At 40.4% G+C, this 20,895-nt stretch overlaps 1 protein-coding gene across 1 annotated transcript in view; it reads left to right on the top strand.

Annotated features, from left to right (window-relative positions):
* The window catches only part of ank2b (ankyrin 2b, neuronal), a 399,789-nt gene that overhangs the window by 368,740 nt on the left and 10,154 nt on the right, over positions 1–20,895 (top strand). Inside the window, exons 42-47 of the mRNA XM_060826565.1 lie at positions 2,358–2,694; positions 4,163–4,451; positions 8,242–8,331; positions 14,490–14,573; positions 14,760–14,924; positions 20,279–20,458. Of these exons, the coding sequence (XP_060682548.1) occupies positions 2,358–2,694; positions 4,163–4,451; positions 8,242–8,331; positions 14,490–14,573; positions 14,760–14,924; positions 20,279–20,458 (1,145 nt within the window). The remainder of the gene's footprint in view (positions 1–2,357; positions 2,695–4,162; positions 4,452–8,241; positions 8,332–14,489; positions 14,574–14,759; positions 14,925–20,278; positions 20,459–20,895) is intronic.

Raw genomic sequence — 20,895 nt, 5'->3', positions numbered from 1 at the left:
TCGCCACCAGGACAGAACCCCACTGGTCCTCACCTACCACCCCACCAACCTCCATATATGTTGTATCATCCGTCGTCATTTCCACCACCTCCAAACGGACCCCACCACCAGAGATATATTTCCCTCCCCTCCCCTATCAGCGTTCCGAAAATACTACTCTCTCTGTGACTCCCTCGTCAGGTCCACACCCCTCCACCAATCCAACCTCCACTCCTGGCACCTTCCCCTGCAACTGCAAGAAATGCAAAACTTGCGTCCACACCTTCCTCCTTACTTCCCTCCAAGGCCCCAAGGGATCCTTCCATATCCACCACAAATTCACCTGCACCTCCACACACATCATTTACTGCATCCGCTGCACCCGATGTGGCCCCCTCTATATTGGGGAGACAGGCCGCCTACTTGCGGAACGTTTCAGGAAACACCTCTGGGACACCCGGACCAACCAACCCAACCACCCCATTGCTCAACACTTCAACTCCCCCTCCCAGTCCACCAAGGACATGCAGGTCCTTGGACTCCTCCATCGCCAGACCATAGCAACGGCTGGAGGAAGAGCGCCTCATCTTCCACCTAGGAACTCTCCAACCACAAGGGATGAACTTAGGTTTCTCCAGTTTCCTCATTTCCCCTCCCCCACCTTGTCTCAGTCAAATCCTTCGAACTCAGCACTGCCTTCCTAACCTGCGATCTTCTTCCTGACCTCTCCGCCCCCACCCCAAAAACATGCTTGAAAAAGCTGGTAAAGAGAGTATATTCTTTGTGGGCCTTTCAGTGCATGCCCAGTGTAAAACCACCTCCCTTTAATCATTCCCCCTCTCATTGCGCCTCTACACATGCACTCCAAAATCTACATGCCCCACCACTCTCAAGGTTACCCGATTCTTCACCAACTATTTCCCCAGGACAAGATTGACTGGTACGAGAAGTCATAGTTTGAAGATATTAGGAGGAAGGTGTAAAGGAGAAGTCAGAGATAGGTTCTTTATGCAGAGAGTTGTGAATGCATGGAATGCGTTGCCAGCTGTGGTGGTGAAAGCAGTCACTGGGGGCATTTAAGCAACTGCTGGACATGCATTTGGATATCATGAGCTGAGGGGTGTGTAGGTTAAGTTACTATATTTTACATTAGGATTAAATCTCGGCACAACATTGTGGGCCAAAGGGCTTGTTCTGTGCTATACTTTTCTGAGTCTATGAGTAAATAATTTGGTTACTTGGATACAGTAACTGTCAGTCTTTGTGAGACTGCTTGTACATCCCGTAGGATCCTCTCCTGAGATCTGGTTCTGCAGAGATTGCAGAAGCAGCTGGCCATTCAGTTCTCAAGAGTACAGCTCCATTCCGCTGACAGCCCAATGTCCCATACAATGCTTGTTAAAGACACCCACAACTCCATGTTGCTGTAGCGCTTCCATGTTTGCAGTTGATGATATTATTTGCCTGTGAAAAGTTCAGCATCCACCCTCCTTGCCCCAAGTTTAATTTCCATTCTATTGAATAGGAATGAGAAGCTGACAACCAATCCACAAAAACTAGTTTTACGTTAGGAGGCAATTTAAAAAAATCAACTTTTTAAAAGTTCTTTTTTTCATCCATCCTTCTGCTGGGAGTGAGGTTGGCATCTGGATGTTGGTCTGGACTCACAGTTCAAAGGTCCAGGCTTTATACTTTGGGTAGCTGATAGGATTTAAATTCAGTTAATAAAAACCTAGAATATAAAGTTCATCATGGTAATAGTGACCATGAAACTATTCTTGATCATCATGAAAACCCATCTCGACATCCTTATTGCATCACTCTAGATCCACTTTCATGTGGTTAAATCTTAAATGTTCTCTGAAATGGTACTGTAAACCTTTCAGTTCATGGGCAGTTGGGAGTGGGCAGTAAAGTTTAGCCTTGACAGTGATGTTCACATCCAGTGGAAAAGCAAATAATAGTAAACAAGGGAAACAAACCTGATTCTCACTATTGCACCTCATATTTATGTACCTCCGCAATGCTGTCCAAAATCTACATGCCCTACTTCCTCTAAGTTACCCGATTCTTCCCCAACAAAAATGGTGACTATTTAAAGGCCACTCCTAAATCAGTACTCCAAGCTTGTCTTTCAGGTGCAGTCTAGTGAGTCAGTGCTCTGCCTAATGCTTTCTCATGTCATACCTATCGCTTGTTCATCTTTAGAATTAATAAATAGCAGGGATAGAATATTCATTAGTGTTTTAGATGCATATCTATTGAATACATCGTCACAAAAGGCAACTAGAGTAAATATTCAGACCTGTAAACACATTGCTTTCCTAGAATTGTTAATAATAGCAACTAACAGTAAGCACTGTTATTTCTGCTTGCAGGTTTCTCTGCACTTTCAGATGACCTGTACAGTCCAAAGACCATGAGATTTGGACAACCAGCTTGTAGAGAGCTATACAGTGATCTAGCCCAAGCAGTTCGTGAACACCATGGTGAATGCTTTCAAACACAACCACCTCTTGTCTCAGAGGAAGACAGTTCCATCAGTTGCTGTAAACCTCAGGAAGAAAGCCCGAAAGCCACAGCAAAGTCACAAGATCAGTCAAAAGAGTCCGTGGATGAACAGTCCATGTCAAAGCCCTTGATACAAGCTGAAAAAGGAAAAGATGATGAAGCAAAGGAGAAATCACTTTCTGACGCTCAAAGGGAACGGTCCATGTAAGGTTTCATCTACTTCAAGTTCAAAAGTTTTATATGTTCCAGCTAATTGTTAAATTAGTTTTAACTTTGTTTTCTCTTTTTATCTCGATTATACATTGGATGCTTACATAAGTGCTGCTTTACTACTAAACAGGATGGTTGAGAGTACAGTGAAGGATTTCATAGAAACTTGGTTCAATATTCATACAGGAATGTCATTTATCATAATTTCTATCTTTTAGTAGCTGAGTTTAGATTCCTGGTGTTTACTAATGTGAAACTTCTCACATTACAGAGAAAGTAAACTGTTTAACTCCCATCTCTCAGTGACCCTATAATGTCCTCCTGTTCAGCACAAAGCTAAAGATAGCTACAGTTGATGGTGCATTATATTTCAATTATGATCCAATATTGTAAGAACCGGACTTAAAATTTTGATATTTACTACATGAAGGCAGCTATTTTGGTAAGAATAGTTGTTCACCTTGTTAGGTTTCTTCTGGGATTTGATTTCACTATCCAAATTTTTCTAAAAAAAAGTGCAAGGCTTTATTTCTACATTAATATTACATGCTTCTTTGAGGCAGTGTCAAGACCGCTTCAGTAGTTGGCCTGAAGCCAGTTCGAGCTTAAAACATTTCCTTGCCAGTTTGATTCACAATATAGAGCTTAAAAACCTGGTTTACAAGAAGTTCTATTAATTAACAAATTAGGACACTATATAAAGGTCAACTGTGTATTAGAAACTAAACACAATTCTAAACCAAAGTGATTATTATTAGTTATTATTATTGTAGTTAGGTCTTTGCATCAGTTTCCTTTTTGACAATCCATAAAGTAAAACACAAATTACCACAAGGAGAAGTCGGGTGATACAAATATGTGTTCTACAGAGTTCAGACGTGGATTTGGAACAAATTCCTAAAACCAGATGTTAACCTGAAGTGGAGTCTGCAGCAAATAGGAAGTGCCCAGGATGGCACCACAATTGTACCCTTATTTAAATGTCCCAACACTTGATTCACACTTGAGGTTGGTAGGAAATGTGGAGACGGTAGGAACAGGAAATCATGAGGCTACAAGTTACTACCAGGGAAACGATCCTTGATTTCATCCAAAGAAGCTTCCTGTTGATGTCTCCCCAAATGTTTCACTTAGCTTTATTGCTGGAGTTTGACCAGAATCAGCCAGATTATATGGAAAATTGTTGGCATAGGAGTGATTTGCATTTGATTATATTTGTGTTTTTACTGATGGTCAGTTTGGAACCTATCTCAAGTATGCAATAATGGGTCATTTTCAAAGTTTGAATTAATCTGTAAATTGCCCAGTTGAATATTAAAACATCAATTAATGCAGCTTTATGGTTTTTACTGCTATTGGTCAAACTTAGTGGAAAGTCAACTTAATGAGGGAAACTTTGGCTGTCACTTATAATAGCCAAATGGTTGGAATACTTACATGTCATGAATATTTTTCTGTACAGACTGGGGAAACAAGAGTCTGCAGAATCTGATGGGGAACTAACTAATTTGCAAAAAGGAAAAGGTGAGGAACTGGAACATGATGCCCAGGGGAAAGGGGCAATTGAACAGCCTGAAGAAATGGTAACACTGAGGATAGAGGAAGAAAGTCCCATTGTTCAGGAACCTGATGAAGTTCAAATTTATGAGGGTTTGCATGCTTCCCAAACGACTGGCCCCACTATTGTGGAAACAACTGAGGAGCTGCCAGAAAAAATGAAAAAGGCCTTTGGGGAGAAAACACTTGAAAAGGTAAGATTGTCACAGCAATATTGAACATTCCTTTTCATGAAAATAATATGATGCAAGAGAAACTAAGGGTAGGACCTTATAGGGGCCTAATTGACATAGTTTGTGGTGAGATTTTAGCAGAAATGTGCAAGATGTGTTGTGAGTCCTATATTGACATTGGAAGCAACTTACTGCATCTTAAATAACTTGTCAAGTGGTGTTGGAAGTTTCTCACTAGGGAGCAGTGCAATGCTAATTCGTATTTTTAAACGCCTTATTAATGCTGCAACTCATCTCATTAATATTCAGCTTCCCATCCTGCCAAATAAGCAAGAGATCAAGAGATATGAAAGTTAGAGCATATACCTGGTGACTTGCCACTTCCTTGTTGAATGCTGGGCACTAACTTGTTGGGGCGCATTCTGTGGACACCAGTCACGAGCAATATTGGCACCTGATATGTGCCTATAAGAACACTTGTGGGCATGTGTCCCATTCATTTACAGCACTCTTCTTTACAGTACTTCAGTCTCACACCTTGGGTTGCTCTAGCAATTATCACTGTATAGCTAGGCCAAGGATTCAGTACATTCAGGAATATGCACTCAGCTCATGGACTGGACCAAGCTATATTTCTGGCCTGTCAAAGTGCTCACTAACTCTGAACCTACTTGGATGCTCATAGCCTTGCCTTTCTTTTTGCCAGTTGTTCCCTCAACTGGGGGTACCAGGCTGTCAGTACTGTTGCATTTCCTTGCTTTTCAGTGCAGTAAAAAGTCACAAAGTCAGGAAGCTTGTCATGGTTGTCATAAGGCCTCAGTCAGGTCACTTGGGGAGGTAATAGTCTTGTGGTATTATCACAAGAGAATTAATGCATAGACCCTGCTAATGTTCTGTGGATCTGGATTTGAATCCTACCAGGGCAGAGGGTGAAATTGAATTCAATAAAAAAAATCTGAAACTAGCAGTCTAATAATGACCATGAATCCAATGTTGATTATTGAAATAAACCATTCTGATTTACTAATGTCCTTTAGGGAAGGAAACTTCCATCTTACCTAGTCTGGCCTACATGGAAGTCTAGACCCACAGCAATGTGGTTAACTTTAAACAGCCCTCTGAACACTTCGGGACAGGCAATAAATTGCTGGTCTGGCCAATGATACCCTCATTCTGTAAATAAATAAATAAATCAAATGGGAGTTGCTTTCGGGCAAGGTATCCGGGCACAGTAAGTCAAGAGATTGGACCTGGCCAGTCAGCTGTTTGGGACAGAGAGAATCAGGATGCTCCTCCCATAAGATGTAAGCAGTCACGTGTTGGGCAGTCCACCCTTCATCATAACTCTTTGTGCCCTATGAGGGCTGTTTTCCTTCTAGAATGAGACAATGGCTGGTATTAAGGGAGATGAAAGTGGGTGACACAATTATCACTGTGATGCAGTTGGGGAGGTGCCCCAAGCAAATGATCATGCAGAGCAGAGGCCAGGCAGGGTTAATTGTGTCAGGATTGGTGTGGGTATTGAGTGAGGTAAATGTTAGGGGTAATAGTGAGTGTGGCAGAGCATGAGCCTCAGTGAAAGATGGTGTGAGGCAATGGAGAGACGATACTGGTGGAGTGGGGAAGGAAATAGCCATTTTTCCCCACATAGCTTTCTGGAACTATGTACAGGAAAGCCTGGATCAGGCTGGCTTGGTCTGGTGTTGTGGCCTCCTCTCTTGCCCTGGGGGAGAAAGACACCCTGTCCTGTTGGACTTCCAGAACTCTGTCACAAAGCATGCACCAAATTTGCCCTGTCTGCCATGTCTAGGGCAAACGTCAGGAATTGTACAGGGCAGCGCTTCCCAGGTGAACAGCAGCCTCTTAAAGATGGCAATACCAGGGATGTGATCAGTTCGGTGAAATCCTGGTACTGTTCCAGGAATAATAAGATGTGGCCAGAATCAGATGAGAGGGATGCCACAGGTTAGGTCATTAATGTGATGAGTTTGCTAAGATTCAGTGAGAAAATACAACAGGCCTCATGACAAACAAACCATTAAAAAAAACTCAACTGCCACGTAGCCAAGTAAATGTAAGATTCAGCCTGATGATTTTATATGGGCACTTGTTTTGTTTGGATTCCATAAGAGCAGTGTCAATTGCTTGGATTTCTGCTTTTACATAACTAAATTTCACTCTCTTTTCTCAGGGTCATAGATCCATAAAAATATAAGGTTGACAAATTACAAACACAAGGTATCAGCTATGACTACCCAGAATCTGAACTGAACAACTAATAGTATGAAGGTATCTAATATTAGAAGATTAGCAATATCAATGAGCAGTGTTATCACTGTTCCCAATTGATTTTTCATTTACCAGCTAATTTAGTAATTATTGCTACATGAGCATTCTGATTTTCACCCTCCGGTGCAGATATTCCAATATTTTCTTGGGAATTCTTCTTTCTACTACTCACACAAAACAACTTGTCCTCATCCAAAGTACTGAATCCTAACAAGCAAAAGTTCCTTTCACCCATTGTCCTTATGCTTAATGACTCTCAATACTCCCAAAGCTGGAACACCTCCATATTCAAATGGAGGTGACATCTTGTGACATCTCTCTGAATCCATTTTTTTTTTCTCTCTAAGTACAGCCATTTTTCCATTTCCTTGTTTCCTTCCAGTTTTGAGGAATTCCATCCCTGACACTTTTTATCTCTCCACTTCTCTATATAAATCTATGACTCTCTTTGAATCATGTCATCTCCATCAAGTTTTTTAATTTCGTTGGTTCACTCTCAATTTTTGTCCGATTATGCTTCTTTGGAGAACTTTGGGGAAAGTTATCATATGATCAATTTTTCTTGCTGGTCAGAAGATATTTTCTTGAGTGTTATTAACATTATCAGAATAAGTTCAGACAAGGTTTTAACAATATCTGCATTTATTCCAAAATGCTTTTCTCAATATCAGCATACCAGTCTATAATATAAGAATTAGCAATCATTCTTACCTTTTGTTGAGGTCACATCCACCCTTTCTAAGGAGAATAATGCATGTACTCTTTTGCAATATAAAATTATTTTTGCCATAAATTGGTTTTATGTTAAAATAAACTGTTTTTATGTTAGCTAGAAACTTAAATGTGCCTGTTCAGTCTGATATTTATCTCAAAGTTACTGAAAATAATTTGGATGTGCACAGCAATTTTGGTGGCCACATGTATTGTGCCACTGATTCATATTTCAGCTGTGTCATTGGAAAGAAAAATCAGATATTTTCCATCTTTTCATATAGATGAAAGGAGTATCAATGGGAATGCCATTCCAGTCCATTCTTTGTATCTCAGACTGTTTAGAATAGTATTGTGAAAGCCTTGAAAGTAGCTACTAGTAGACCTTTGTCGTGAAGAAGATCTGTAAAGGAAGGAAATCTTTAAAAAATTTAAACATGAACATAAAGATTAGTCGTAAAGTACTTCACAGTTGTTTTAAAAGTTTAATATTTTATTCCATAAATTTCAATAACTTTTTAAACACTATAATGTTGTTAAGATTCAATTAGCCTTTGGAGAAAACCTTTCATATCTCAATTCTTTTTAGTGTCAGTAATGTAATTTAGTTTGATTAATGTCAGATGAGGGAACACAAATATATGACAACCAGGAATCCATTACTCATTGGATATATGAAATAATCCCTTCAGAAAAATAAGAAGAATATGTCAAAGAGCAAGTTAAAAAGAACAAGCCTTTCAGGTATATAATAACATGAGACTTCAGTGTGTCAGCTTTGCAACCCTATCTACTTGACTGCCTTCACTAGGAAATAGCAGAAGAATTGGGGGCTCTGGAAAGCAGTTCTGATGAGGAGACAGTAACCACCAGGGTCATCCGCCGGCGGGTGATCATTCAGGTACCAACTGGAATGTTAGTCTTTGATCAAGCGTAGAATGTGCTAGTTTTGAATTTAATTCACTCTATTTTTCTGCACGGAATTAGAAGTATTAATTTTCTCCACTGATGCATGCTAGGGTTTGTGGCATGGCGTGAGTGGTGTGGTTTGTAGCATTTTATGAACTTTTGTATGAAGGTCACCTGTTTTAAGATGTAGAAAATAACTTCTTGCCTATTTATTTATTTACACTATTCTTTTAAATGATGTGGCTTTTGATGTTTTCTGCTACTGATCATTCTTATTTTCATTTGAAATTTTCTGTTTTGGAGATTACATAATTTTCATCTATGCATGAAGTTATGATTGACTGACCCCAGTTAATTTTGCAAATATAACCCATCAGGAGCAGGAAAGAATACTTGTATTTTCAGATATTGGAATTGAATCTCTAAATATTGATCAACAATTTTTTTGCTCTGCATATAAACGGAACTTAGAAATACTGTACTTAATTAGTCATGGTTCATCCTTATCATGTGATAATTCATCCTATTATTATTTCTATTGCATATTGGGGGGAGAGGTGTTGGGGGGATGCAAATGGGAGGTGATAGGTTTGGACAACAGGGTAATGTTGGAAGATCCTTACTCACTTATCAGGTTCACTTATGTTGACTTTGTACCAATTTTTAGAAAATTTACATTTACACTTTGTTTAAATTGTAAATGTTTTTTTTCTGATGGAACTGCTTTCTTTTTTGTTAATTAATTTATGGTGCAGAATATGCTGAAGTAAGGATTTTATAAACCATGTTAGTTTTATCCCTAAGCCCTTCCGCTTGCTTATTTTTTAACCCTGAAGTTGCTATCAATAGGTTTTGTGAGCTATCACTATGATAGCAATTGCAGTTGGGCTTGTTGAAGTATGGTGAACAATGGAATGAGCAATACCTCCTTAAATAATGAGATTGATTAATTGGGAAATGTACAGAACAAAGACTGAGAAAGAGGGTTAAAAGGTGGGTGAAATAAATGCCAAATCAGGTAGAAGGAATGAAAAGAGGAGGAAAACTTAGAATTAAGAAAAAGAGATGAAAAGTCAGATTTAAAGATAAATTGGCATTTATAAAAACTCCAACAACAATTCATAACCTGAAGAGATCCAATACCTTGTTACTGGGGATCTGTCTGTCCTACAATTTGCCGGCTGATGTAAATATTGTTCACTAGTCATTTTTTTCCTATGAAATTCTCAACCAAACAAAGAGGCAAAATGGGACTCATGAATCCATGACCTTCCTGATGTGGAGGTGCCAGTGCTGGACTGGGGTGGACAAAGTTAGAAGTCACACAAAATCAGGTTACAGTCCAGCGGGTTTATTTGGAATCACAAGCTTTTGGAGTGCCACACCTCCATCAGACAGATCTTCTGACATGATCTTCCTGTAAGATTCACTCTACGTTCCATTGGCCGCAGAATAGCCATTTTTCAAGATTCACTGGCAAAAGTAACGTAAACTTGTTGCTTTTACTAAGAAAGTAAAGATATGAGTATGTAAAGTACAGATCATCATTTAATATCCACAACAGATTTTTGTAAAGAATAATGACAAAGGAAAATATATTCCATCTTTCTTTATTCTGTCACCTTGCAAGCTATTGTTATTCCTTGTGCTGTGAAATATCTATTGTTTTTGTGCTTTTTTTTAGCATTTCAAAACAATTCCTTGGGGATGGTGAAGTAAAAAGAATGTAGTTAGGGTCCCTCTCTTATTCAATTCCCATTCACTGTAAAATCAAAGCAGTCAATTTTACTTTCACTCATCTCCATCTCTGTTTCACCACGAGTGTCTTGATAGTTCCAACTGTGTCTTCTTCACTTTATCAATGACGTTATCAGGTCTTTTCTTAACAACCTCTCTAGTTCTTCCTTCCACAAACACGAAGTTGTCTAAATATCTACAGCTTGCAATATGTCACACACTAAGTTGCAAACACTGTATAGATTGATTCTTCCAGTCAAATTCCACTGGCTGTACAGCATCATATGCACATCTATATAGTTTTGCTTTATCTGATTTATGATTGTTTTCCAGCCTTACAATCAAAATCACTTCCCACATTGATATCTTTACAGACTGCTATACTTTGTCCTTCGTCTTCTGCACCATAATGATAAAGCCTTCATATTCTTTCTTTCAGGAATTCTATCATTGAGCCACTCTACTTCTCTTCATCTTTCTAAACCTTTCAAAACTTTCATCAAAATCCTTCTCTTTTGCATCATGACCTTGGCAAATTCTCCAAATGTTATCTGACATCTCCGTACACTCCCACAAAGCACTTTGGTATTGTTAACTACATTAGTTATGGTTGATAGCAAATAAATGATTGATTATTAATAGTTGTGCAGGTAGGAGACAGAACTCCTAACAGGTAAGTGCAAGACTGAAGACAAGTCCTCGGTGATATTTAACCCTGTCTGTTTGCACTTGCTCAACGTTAGGTAAGTTGCAAAATGTTTCATCTTATGTATTGGATAAACCCACTTAGTGGAAGAAGTTGGTGAATCCAAGATGGGGAAAGAAGTAGATGTTTTGAAAATTCAATTTTATTATGCTGTAAAATTAACCAATGAATATTTACTAAATAAAAACTGAAAGGACTGTAGATGCTGGAAATCAGAGAAAAAAAAACCCAGAGATTGCTGGACAATCTCAGCAGATCCAGCAGCATCTGTGGAGAGAAATCAGAGTTAATGTTTCAAGCCCAGTGACCCTTCTTCAGAACTGAATGTTTACTGTGCTCTCACAAAAAGGAAGGGCTGTTGACATTTTATTAATATTATTAAAAAATTGTACATTTACTAAAAATAGTCTTATGGAATGACACAGAAAACGTCATGAAGAGGTTTTAATGGCAAGGATGAATTTTGTTCCAAAAACATAACATTATAAAGTTTGTAAAAATATAGATGGTGCAGTTTTGCAAGGTTACCCTCATCATTCCAACGCAATTCATACAATCACCTAATACAAACAAAAATTTGATTAAATTAGATTACTTACTTACATTGTGAAAACAGGCCCTTCGGCCCTTCCACACCAAAGCGCAACTCACCCAGACCCAGACACATTTACCCCTGCCCCTAGCACTATGGGCAAATTAGCATGGCCAATCACCTAAGCTACACATTTTTGGACTGTGGGAGGAAACCGGAGCACCCGGAGAAAACCCACGTAGACACGGGGAGAATGTGCAAACTCCACACAGTCAGTTGCCTGAGGTGGGAATTGAACCCAGGACTCGAGCGCTGAGGCAGCAGAGGTATTTTGGTAGTAATTTTAAATTCAGTGCAAATCAAGTTCGGCAATTCTTTGCATTAGATTCAGAGTTAAGCCCCGCCACACAAATAGTTGCATCACCTGACTAAATTAATCACCATGGTGAATTTCTGTTGACTACACCCATTTGTCAATATTCAAGGAGGCTGTTAACATTAAAGGATTGTTTTAAAGTATAGGGAACAAGCATGTATCTTTCAAAAGATTTTAAGTTTTTTAACAAAAATATGTGATTTGTTAAGTAAAGACTATTTTACACCAGTGAAACTTGTCAATGTTTCTGCAGATCTTTTAAAGACATTTTCAAATATTTAAAATTTGATTATTGACACGTTACACTTTGATTTTTTTTTTAAAAACCACCTTTTGTAATAAAACAATTTTCAGGTTTCATAAAGAAGCAGTTTACCACTCTTAAAATATAAGTGGACATCAATTGTGCTTTAAAATGCTCCCTGGTGGTGAACACTTTTTGGGTCAAACTTGTCAGAAACAGGAATTGGGAGGTGGGAATAATCCCACTGTTGTCGTCATTCCTCCATCTTGAGACTCTTGGCCTGGGCAGATCTCCTGGCACTCAGTAGTTCCTGTATAATGATAAACTTTTCGATCTCTTTACTTTCCACTTCAACCACCATGCCTCACTTCCTCATTCTACTCCTCACTCCCTTACTCTCATCCCTTCATTTGCTGAGACCCTTGCTGTCTCCCCCATTGTCCATTTTATGAACAAAACTCTCACAATTGTAGTCATTGAGAAGCCCAGAAAACCTCCAAGTATATAAAGAGATTGTTGAAAATAGGTTTGTGACCAATGTAAAGCACTCAGAAGTTTATTATGCAGTTGAATTGCAGCCTAGAACCCCATAAAGCTCTCTGAGTAAAGAAACAAATTTCAAAACTGTTATCTCAACATTTATTTCGATGCAAGGGGCCTAACAGAGAAGGCAGATGCACTCAGGGCATGGTTAGGAACACGTGACTGGGATATCATAGCAATTACAGAAACATGGCTCAGGGATGGGCAGGACTGGCAGCTAAATGTTCCAGGATACAAATGCTACAGGAAGGATAGAAAGAGAGGCAAGAGAGGAGGGGAGAGTGGTATTTTTGATAAGGAATAGCATTACAGCTGTGCTGAGGGAGGATACTCCCAGAAGTACATCCAGGGAAGTTATTTGGGTGGAACTGAGAAATAAAAAAGGGATGATCACCTTATTGGGATTGTATTATAGACCCCCCAATAATCAGAGGGAAATTGAGAAATGAGTTATGGTAGGGAATTTTAATTTTCCAAACATCGACTAGGACTGCCATAGTGTTAAAGGTTTAGATGGAGAGGAATTTGTAAAGTGTGTACAAGACAATTTTCTGATTCAGTATGTGGATGTACCTACGAGAGAAGGTGCAAAATTTGACCTACTCTTGTGAAATAAGGCAGGGCAGGTGATTGAAGTGTCAGTGGGGGAGCACTTTGCGGCCAGCAACCATTCGTTTTAAAATAACCATTTTCACGAAGATTGGGCAGGAATTGTCTCCGGAGCAAGCATTCTGAAAAGGATAGACCAGATCTAAATGTTGGAGTTCTAAATTGGAGAAATGCCAATTTTGACAGTATTAGGCAAGAACTTTCGAAAGCTGATTGGAGGCAGATGTTCGCAGGTAAAGGGACGGCTGGAAAAAGGGAAGCCTTCAGAAATGAGATAACAAGAATCCAGAGAAAGTATATTCCTGTCAGGATGAAAGGGCAGGCTGATAGGTATAGGGAATGTTGCGTGCAATTCTGGTCTCCTTCCTGTCGGAAAGATGTTGTGAAACTTGAAAGGGTTCAGAAAAGATTTACAAGGATGTTGCCAGGGTTGAAGGATCTGAGCTATAGGGAGAGGTTGAACAGGCTGGGGCTGTTTTCCCTGGAGCGTCGGAGGCTGAGGGATGACGTTATAGAGGTTTACAAAATTATGAGGGGCATGGGTAGGATAAATAGACAAAGTCTTTTCCCTGGGATCAGGGAATCCAGAACTAGAAGGCATAGGTTTAGGGTGAGAGGGGAAAGATATAAAAGAGACCTAAGGGACAATTTTTTCACGTGTATGGAATAAGCTGCCAGAGGACGTGGTGGAGGTTGATACAATTGTAACATTTAAGAGGCATTTGGATGGGTATATGAATAGGAAGGGTTTGGAGGGATATGGACCAGGTGCTGGCAGGTGGGACTAGATTGGGTCGCGATATCTGGTCGGCATGCACAGGTTGGACCGAAGGGTCTGTTTCCATGCTGTACATCTCTCTGATTCTATGACTCTATGTCTGGATTGGTTCTGTAAAAGCATTGGGAAAAGACTTGGTTTATCATAATAGGCAAAATTATTTCACTTACCTTTTAAACTTTTCCCACCTTCAGTCCATGGTTAATACTAATGTCGAACATAACAGCTACTAAAGTCTAATAATTTCTCTCAAAGTAAATTTACTTACTTGAGGAAGATTCTCAATGAACCCAAAATGCCCTCAGTTTCATTCTCCTTTGGAGTATGCTTGCTCTGGAGACGATTCCTGCCCAATCTTTGTGAAAATGGTTACATGGAAACAGAAATGCGACATACGGCAGCTCTGATTATTAATTGCTCTATTTGGTTTTGTTAAGGTTAGTGAAAATCCAACCCTATGTGTTCATTGATATGCAAATAAGTTTGTGCAGACACATGAACAGCAGCTGAACCTTCAAAATCTAAGACAATTTTGTGCACAATTTGGCCACAGGTTATTGATTCAACAAAAATCAGAAGCTATCCTCAATTATTTGGTATTAATAAAGCATTATTAATTTTCTAGGCTGATGAGATGCTTGATGTTCTGCCAGAGTCAGTTACCGAAGAACAATACACAGATGAACATGGAAATACCATTGTGAAAAAGGTAATGCCTATCCAATCTTGGTCGGCTTTCCCTTTCCTCTCATATAGGCAGAGGTAGGGATATTGACACATAAATTGCACTACATTAAATCACTAAAAGCAATCGATTTACATTGAAGAGAAATGAAAAATTGTGCAAATGAGAAGGTTATTAGACATTTATTTTCTCATGTTCCCTTTCCTTTAGGTTACAAGAAAGATTATCAGGCGTTTAGTGTCACCCGATGGGACTGAAAAGGAAGAAGTCATCATGCAAGGTGCAGAGCAAGAACCAGTTACAATTGAAGATGGAGATGGATATTCAAAAGTTTTAAAGCGGACTGTCCTGAAAACTGACAGTGAACAGTCAGAGGTTAGCTTTAACGCCATTTTCCTGACTGGCAAAATGTCTTCTGTTTTCTGAAAGCATTTGTCATATTTTGTCTTTTTTTTAATTCACTTGTGTGAGGTGAGTGTTGCTTCCATTTATTACTAATCCCTCAATGCCTTTGAGAGGATCATGGTAAGCTGCCTCTGGAACCGCTGTAGTCCATGTGCTGTAGGTTGACCCACAATGCCTTTAGGGAGGAAATTCTAGAATTTTGACTCCGTGATAGTGAAGAAATGACAAGTTACAATGGTGAATGGCTTTGAGGGAAACTTGCAGGCTATGATGTTCCCATGTATCTGCTGCTCTTGTTCTTCAAGATAGAAGAAGTTTGAAGATGCTGTTTAAAGATCTTTGATGAATATCTTGTAGATATTCACATGACTGCTACTGAATATTGGTGGTGGAGGGACTGAATATCTGAGGATGTTGTGCCAATCCAGCGAGCCAATCCAGGATGATGGCAAGCTGCTTCAGTGTTGTTGGAGGTGCACCCATTTCAGGCAAGTGGGGAGTATCCCATTACACTCCTGACTTGTTGATGGTGGACAGGCTTTGGGGAATCGGAAGGTGAGTTGCTTGTTGCAATATGCTAAGCCTCTGATTTGCTCTTGCAGCCACACTTTTTATGTGGAGGGTCCAGTTGAGCTTCTGGTCAATGTTGATAATGATAGGATGTTGACAGTGATGGAGGATTCAGTGATGGCAACAGCATTGAAAATCAAAAGGTGGTGGTTAGATGTTCTGTTATTAGAAATGGTCATTGCCTGGTATTTGTGTCAAATGAATGTTACTTGCTACTTGTCAGCCCAAGTCTGAAAATTGTCCAGACCTTATTGCATTTGGAAATGGACTGTTTCAGTATCTAACGGAGTCAGGAATGATGCTGAACATTGTGCAATCATTGGTGAATATCCTCGCTTTTGATCTTTTATGATAAAGGGAAGATCATTAATGAAGTAGCTAAAGATGGTTGGGCCTAGGGCATTACTCTGAGGAACTCCTGCAGAGATGTTTAGAAATGAGGTGACTTCCAATTACTACAACTATCTTCCTATGTGTTGTATGTGATTCCAACTAATGGTGGGATTTCCCCCAATTCCCATTGATTACCGTTTTGTGTAGGCTGTCAAGTGTGGCCATGAGATTAGAAGCGTGAGTGGCCTTGGCGGAGCTCAAACATGGGCGTCACTGAGCAAGTTATTGCTGAGTAGGTGCTGCTTGAAAGCTTTAACAAAGGGTCAGTTAGACTCGAAATGTTAGTTCTTTTCTCTCCTTACAGATGCTGCCAGAATTGCTGAGATTTTCCAGCATTTCCTTTTTTTTTTGGTTGCTGCTAGATAGTACTGTTCATGACACCTTCCATCACTTCACTGATAGCCAAGGGTGGACTGATGAGCCAGTAATTAGCTGAGTTATTTTGTATTGTATTTTCTGTCCATAATAATTAATTTTCCATGTTGTTGGGTAAATGTAACCGTACAAGAGGAGCTTAACTATGAGAGTGGCAAGTTCTGGAGTGCAAGCCTTCAGTACTGTTGTTAGAATGTTGTTAGGGCCCATGGCCATTACAATATCCAGAGCCTCCCAAACATTTCTTGATATCACATGGAGTGAATCAAAATGGCTGGAGACCACTGGAGGAAGCCGAGGTGGATCATCTGATTGGCACTTCTAGCTGAAGTTTGTTGCGATGGGTTCGGCATTATGTGGGCGGCACGGTGGCACAGTGGTTAGCACTGCTGCCTCACAGCGCCTGTCGTCCTGGGTTCAATTTCTGACTCAGGCGACTGACTGTGTGGAGTTTGCACGTTCTCCCCGCGTCTGCGTGGGTTTCCTCCGGGTGCTCCTCCCACAGTCACAAAGATGTGCGGGTCAGGTGAATTGGCCAAGCTAAATTGCCTGTAGTGTTAGGTAAGGGGTAAATGTAGGGGTATGGGTGGGTTGCGCTTCGGCGGGTCGGTGTGGACTTGTTGGGCCGAAGGGCCTGTTTCCACACTGTAAGTCTAATCTAATCTAATCTAATACAATGTTTTCCATCATTGAGGTTGGGGATAATTGTGGAGCTGCCTTCTCCTACAATTTTTTTTATATTTGTCCAACACCATTCACAACTGAATGTTGCAAGATTCCAGAGCTTAGATCTGATTTGTTGGTTGTGGGATCACTTAACTCTGGCTATTGCTTGCTACTTAGACACGCAAGTAGGCTTGTTGGGTAGCTTCACCAGGTTGACACCTCATTTTTAGTTACACCAGGTGCTGCTCCTGGCATTCCATCCTGCACTCACCACTGAACAGGGTTAATTCCCTGAACTAATGATTCAGTGGCAAATATGCTAGACCATGAGGTTACAGATTGTGCTGGAGTATGATTCTGCTGCTGTTGATAGCTCACAATATCTCGTAGATGCCCAGCCTGGAGTTGCTAGATCTGTTCAAAGTCTGTCTCAATTAGCACAATTACAGTGCCACACAGCACGATCAAGGTTATTCTCAGTGTGAAAGCAGGCCTTCATCTCCACACGGACTGTACAGTGGTCGCTCTTACCGATACTGTCCTGGACAGATTCATCAGGAGCAGGCAGATTGGTAAGGACGAGGTCAAGATCAGACATATTGCTGCCGAGCGACTTTTGGTGCTGGACTGAAATGACAAAACAGTTGCTAAGTTTGATTCAGTTGACATGACCTAGGATGTGTGGCATGAATAAGTTTGTAACTGAAGTCAAAGGTTGTTCTCAATTTGATAGTTCATGAATAATTTATTTTCAACTGAGGAAAGCCATTGATCTCTAAGTTTGTAACAACTTCGCAATAGTAGCTACTGTGTAACCACTTCCTTCCATCCGGAACAACTAACCTAGAAACTATGGGTGGAATTTAATCTCCAGCACTTCCAGTAGCTGAGATTCCACCTCCAATCCTTTTTCTGAACCCCTCTCCATGACCCTCATTTCCTCCTCGTTCATGTATGACCTAGGTTATTTATTGATCCTCGGACCTTAGTAGATGCGTTATGGGTAATGGCCAGTGTTCCCAGCAGAGTTAACTGTCAGTGATAATCTGCCAGCCTCCAACTGACTGGCATTGCTTAGGTGGGGTGGGTCTTGGAATTCCGCTCCCAAAATCCCAGACACCAGTGAAGTCAGATGCCAGCCAACGAGTAACAGGTGTATGACATCTAAATTGACAAAATATGGGTTAACATAATGAGTAAAACTTCATCAGCTCTGGGACAGGGAATGTCGATGAACCACCTTTTGGCTGAAACAATGCGAGGAAGGTATTCTTTGTCTGGACTGACCTCAGCTGCGGGCACCAGTTTGAATGCCACAATTAGCGACAGCAACCATAGCTTGAGCTGAGAAGTTGGCCATTAGTACCTTTCCTCTGTGAAGGGACTCCCATTGGAAATGTGGATGTTCAGAGAGTAATTCATGACATTATCATGTTTGCTTGTGTTTCTCTGATACATCTATGTCTATTACCAAAGGCTTGTTTCTCTCTCCATCCTCTCACTCCATCCCTCCCTCTCAACCCCCTTCTCCTCTCACCCGTACCTCCTCCTTAACCCCATTTCCCCTCTGGTTTTCTCTCTTTTTCCAAGCTCCATCTCTACCTATCATTTACTCCTTCCCCCTTCCCACATCCCTTGGCACACATGCCAACCTTTTCCTGGCTAGTCAATTCTGATGAAGAGTCAATGGACTTGAAATATTGACTCTCCTTTCTCTCCTCATGCTGCCACTCAAGCTGAGATTTTTCCAGCAATTTCTGATTTTGTTTCTAATTTTCAGCATCTGCAATTCTTTTTACCATAAGCCAGTTACTATTCTTTATTATTCCAGTGCATTAATATGCTCGCTATCAAATTAATTTGATATCAGCTTTGTAGAATAGAGAACAGTCGTCTCAGTATTATAGTTCACAAAACATAGAGATGGCAACTCTGGCAGCATCTGTGAAGAGGAAGTTAACTTTTTTGAATCCAGTGACACTTCTTCATGCCAAATCGATATGTTAAACAGTACATCTATAACTAAGAAAAGGTCAAACAATGACCTTTTTCGAATTGCGCAGTCATATAGGCAAAAGTGAGGACTGCAGATGCTGAAAACCAGAGTTTAGATTAGAGTGGTGCTGAAGAAGTTCAGGCAGTATCCAAGGAGCAGGAAAATCGACATTTCGCACAAAAGCCTTTCTTCAGGGTTGTGCTGTGCTAGTCTTTTCCAGCACCACTCTAATCTAAACTCTTGTACAGTCATATGCCTGACCAGAAATAATAAGAACAATTTTGCTCACCCCAATATGATTGAAATGGAGGCAGGAATTAGTGATTAGCAAGGAGTCATGTTGGACGAGCGCTCCAATGAGATTGCGTTGAGGAAGTTTCCCCTGAGCAGGTCAGCATATAGATTGACTATGTGTCCGCAGGCAATCAATCTGTTTGTTAAAGTCCCCAGTTAAGCACTATTTAGAGCACTCACCGATATGTTGCCAGCACAAATGGAAGCCACCCCCTTAAAAGAGTCAGAGTTGAAAAGTGTGGTGCTGGAAAAGCACAACAGGTTAGGCAGCATCCAAGGAACAGGAGAGTCAACATTTCAGGCATAAGCTTTTCATCACCTATTTCTGATGAAGGGCTTATGCCCAAACGTCAACTCTCCTGCTCCTCAGATGCTGGCTGACTTGCTCTGCTTTTCCAGCACCACACTTTTCAACTTTGACCTCTCCAGCATCTGCAGTCCTCACCCTCTCCTCCAATAGAGGCAGCCTCTCTACTGCTGTCTAGAGGCTCCAGGATTCGCCATCCAAAGAGCGGGGCCCCAGGCAACAGACATGGTCGAGCACTGCTTCCAGAATTCTATGAGGTAGTTCATTGACAATTGCACTTCAACTGAAGGGGTCTGCTTGCTTGGCCCCTCAAAACAAATGTAATGTTTTATTTCTTAAAAAAAAAAGCTCTATTGTGAGGTGTATTTGTTCCTCACCTCACAAACTCAGTGGGCCTGCTCAGGCTCTGGGCTGAGATTGTAGACCCCATACCTCACCCCCAGCAAGAATGCAGATAGTTAGCTACCAAAATAATACCACTTCACCAGAATGTAAACTATCATAAATCTAGCAATCAGGTCTCCGTGACCTAAGCAGCTCAAATACACTGATCCCACCAGACCTCCATTTAAATTACCGCCATAACAATCTGAGTTCCTTTTCACCATTTGACATTTTGTATATTTTCAGCAGTGTGTGTTTTCATACTGTTCTGTTTACAGATTTTCTTTACAGATCTGTTGAATGCTTAATATCACTACATTCTTCTGTGTGCACCCATAGCTCACATTTTCAGAACCACAAGTGACTTCAGGCTCTGAATTCCAGTCTGAGCAGGTTGAGGGCCGCAGAGTCAGTAAGGTCATCAAGAAAACTGTGGTCCATGGAGACAGGATGGAGAAACACCTTGGAGACCCCAAGTTGGCATCTGACCTTCCAACAGCCAAAGATGATTTTAATATGGTAAAATCTTCAAATCCTTATCATTTTCTTTCCATTCAATTAATTTTCATAAAATATAGTTCAGAATGAAAATTGAATATGCAGATAAATTATTTTACATTTAATGGATTTTGTTAGGGGGGTCATTTTAAAAACCTAATCACATCTTGGAGCAATACACAAACGCCTCATTTTAAATGTGTGTGTAGGTGCTGAGGGGGGACCATAAAAATCTCAAATGGCTTTCAAACTGCCCTCCTACCCATTTTAATATGTCCATAATTATTGACTACTTAATGGCTTTTCCCACTGGTTTCACTTTTGAGGTCAGTGAATTTTTCCTTTCAGCATAAAGAGTACCCTGTTGGGAACTCTCGGGACTGCTTCTAGTGCCAGTCTTGGCCATTGCAGGGTCTGGCGCTGTTGAGAATACAGTTACCAGCTGATCTGATTAACCC

Source organism: Hemiscyllium ocellatum, chromosome 1, assembly GCF_020745735.1.
Source record: "Hemiscyllium ocellatum isolate sHemOce1 chromosome 1, sHemOce1.pat.X.cur, whole genome shotgun sequence".
NCBI lineage: Eukaryota > Metazoa > Chordata > Chondrichthyes > Orectolobiformes > Hemiscylliidae > Hemiscyllium > Hemiscyllium ocellatum.
Note: the sequence above shows the minus strand (reverse complement) of the source record. Positions and strands in the feature narration are given on the sequence as shown.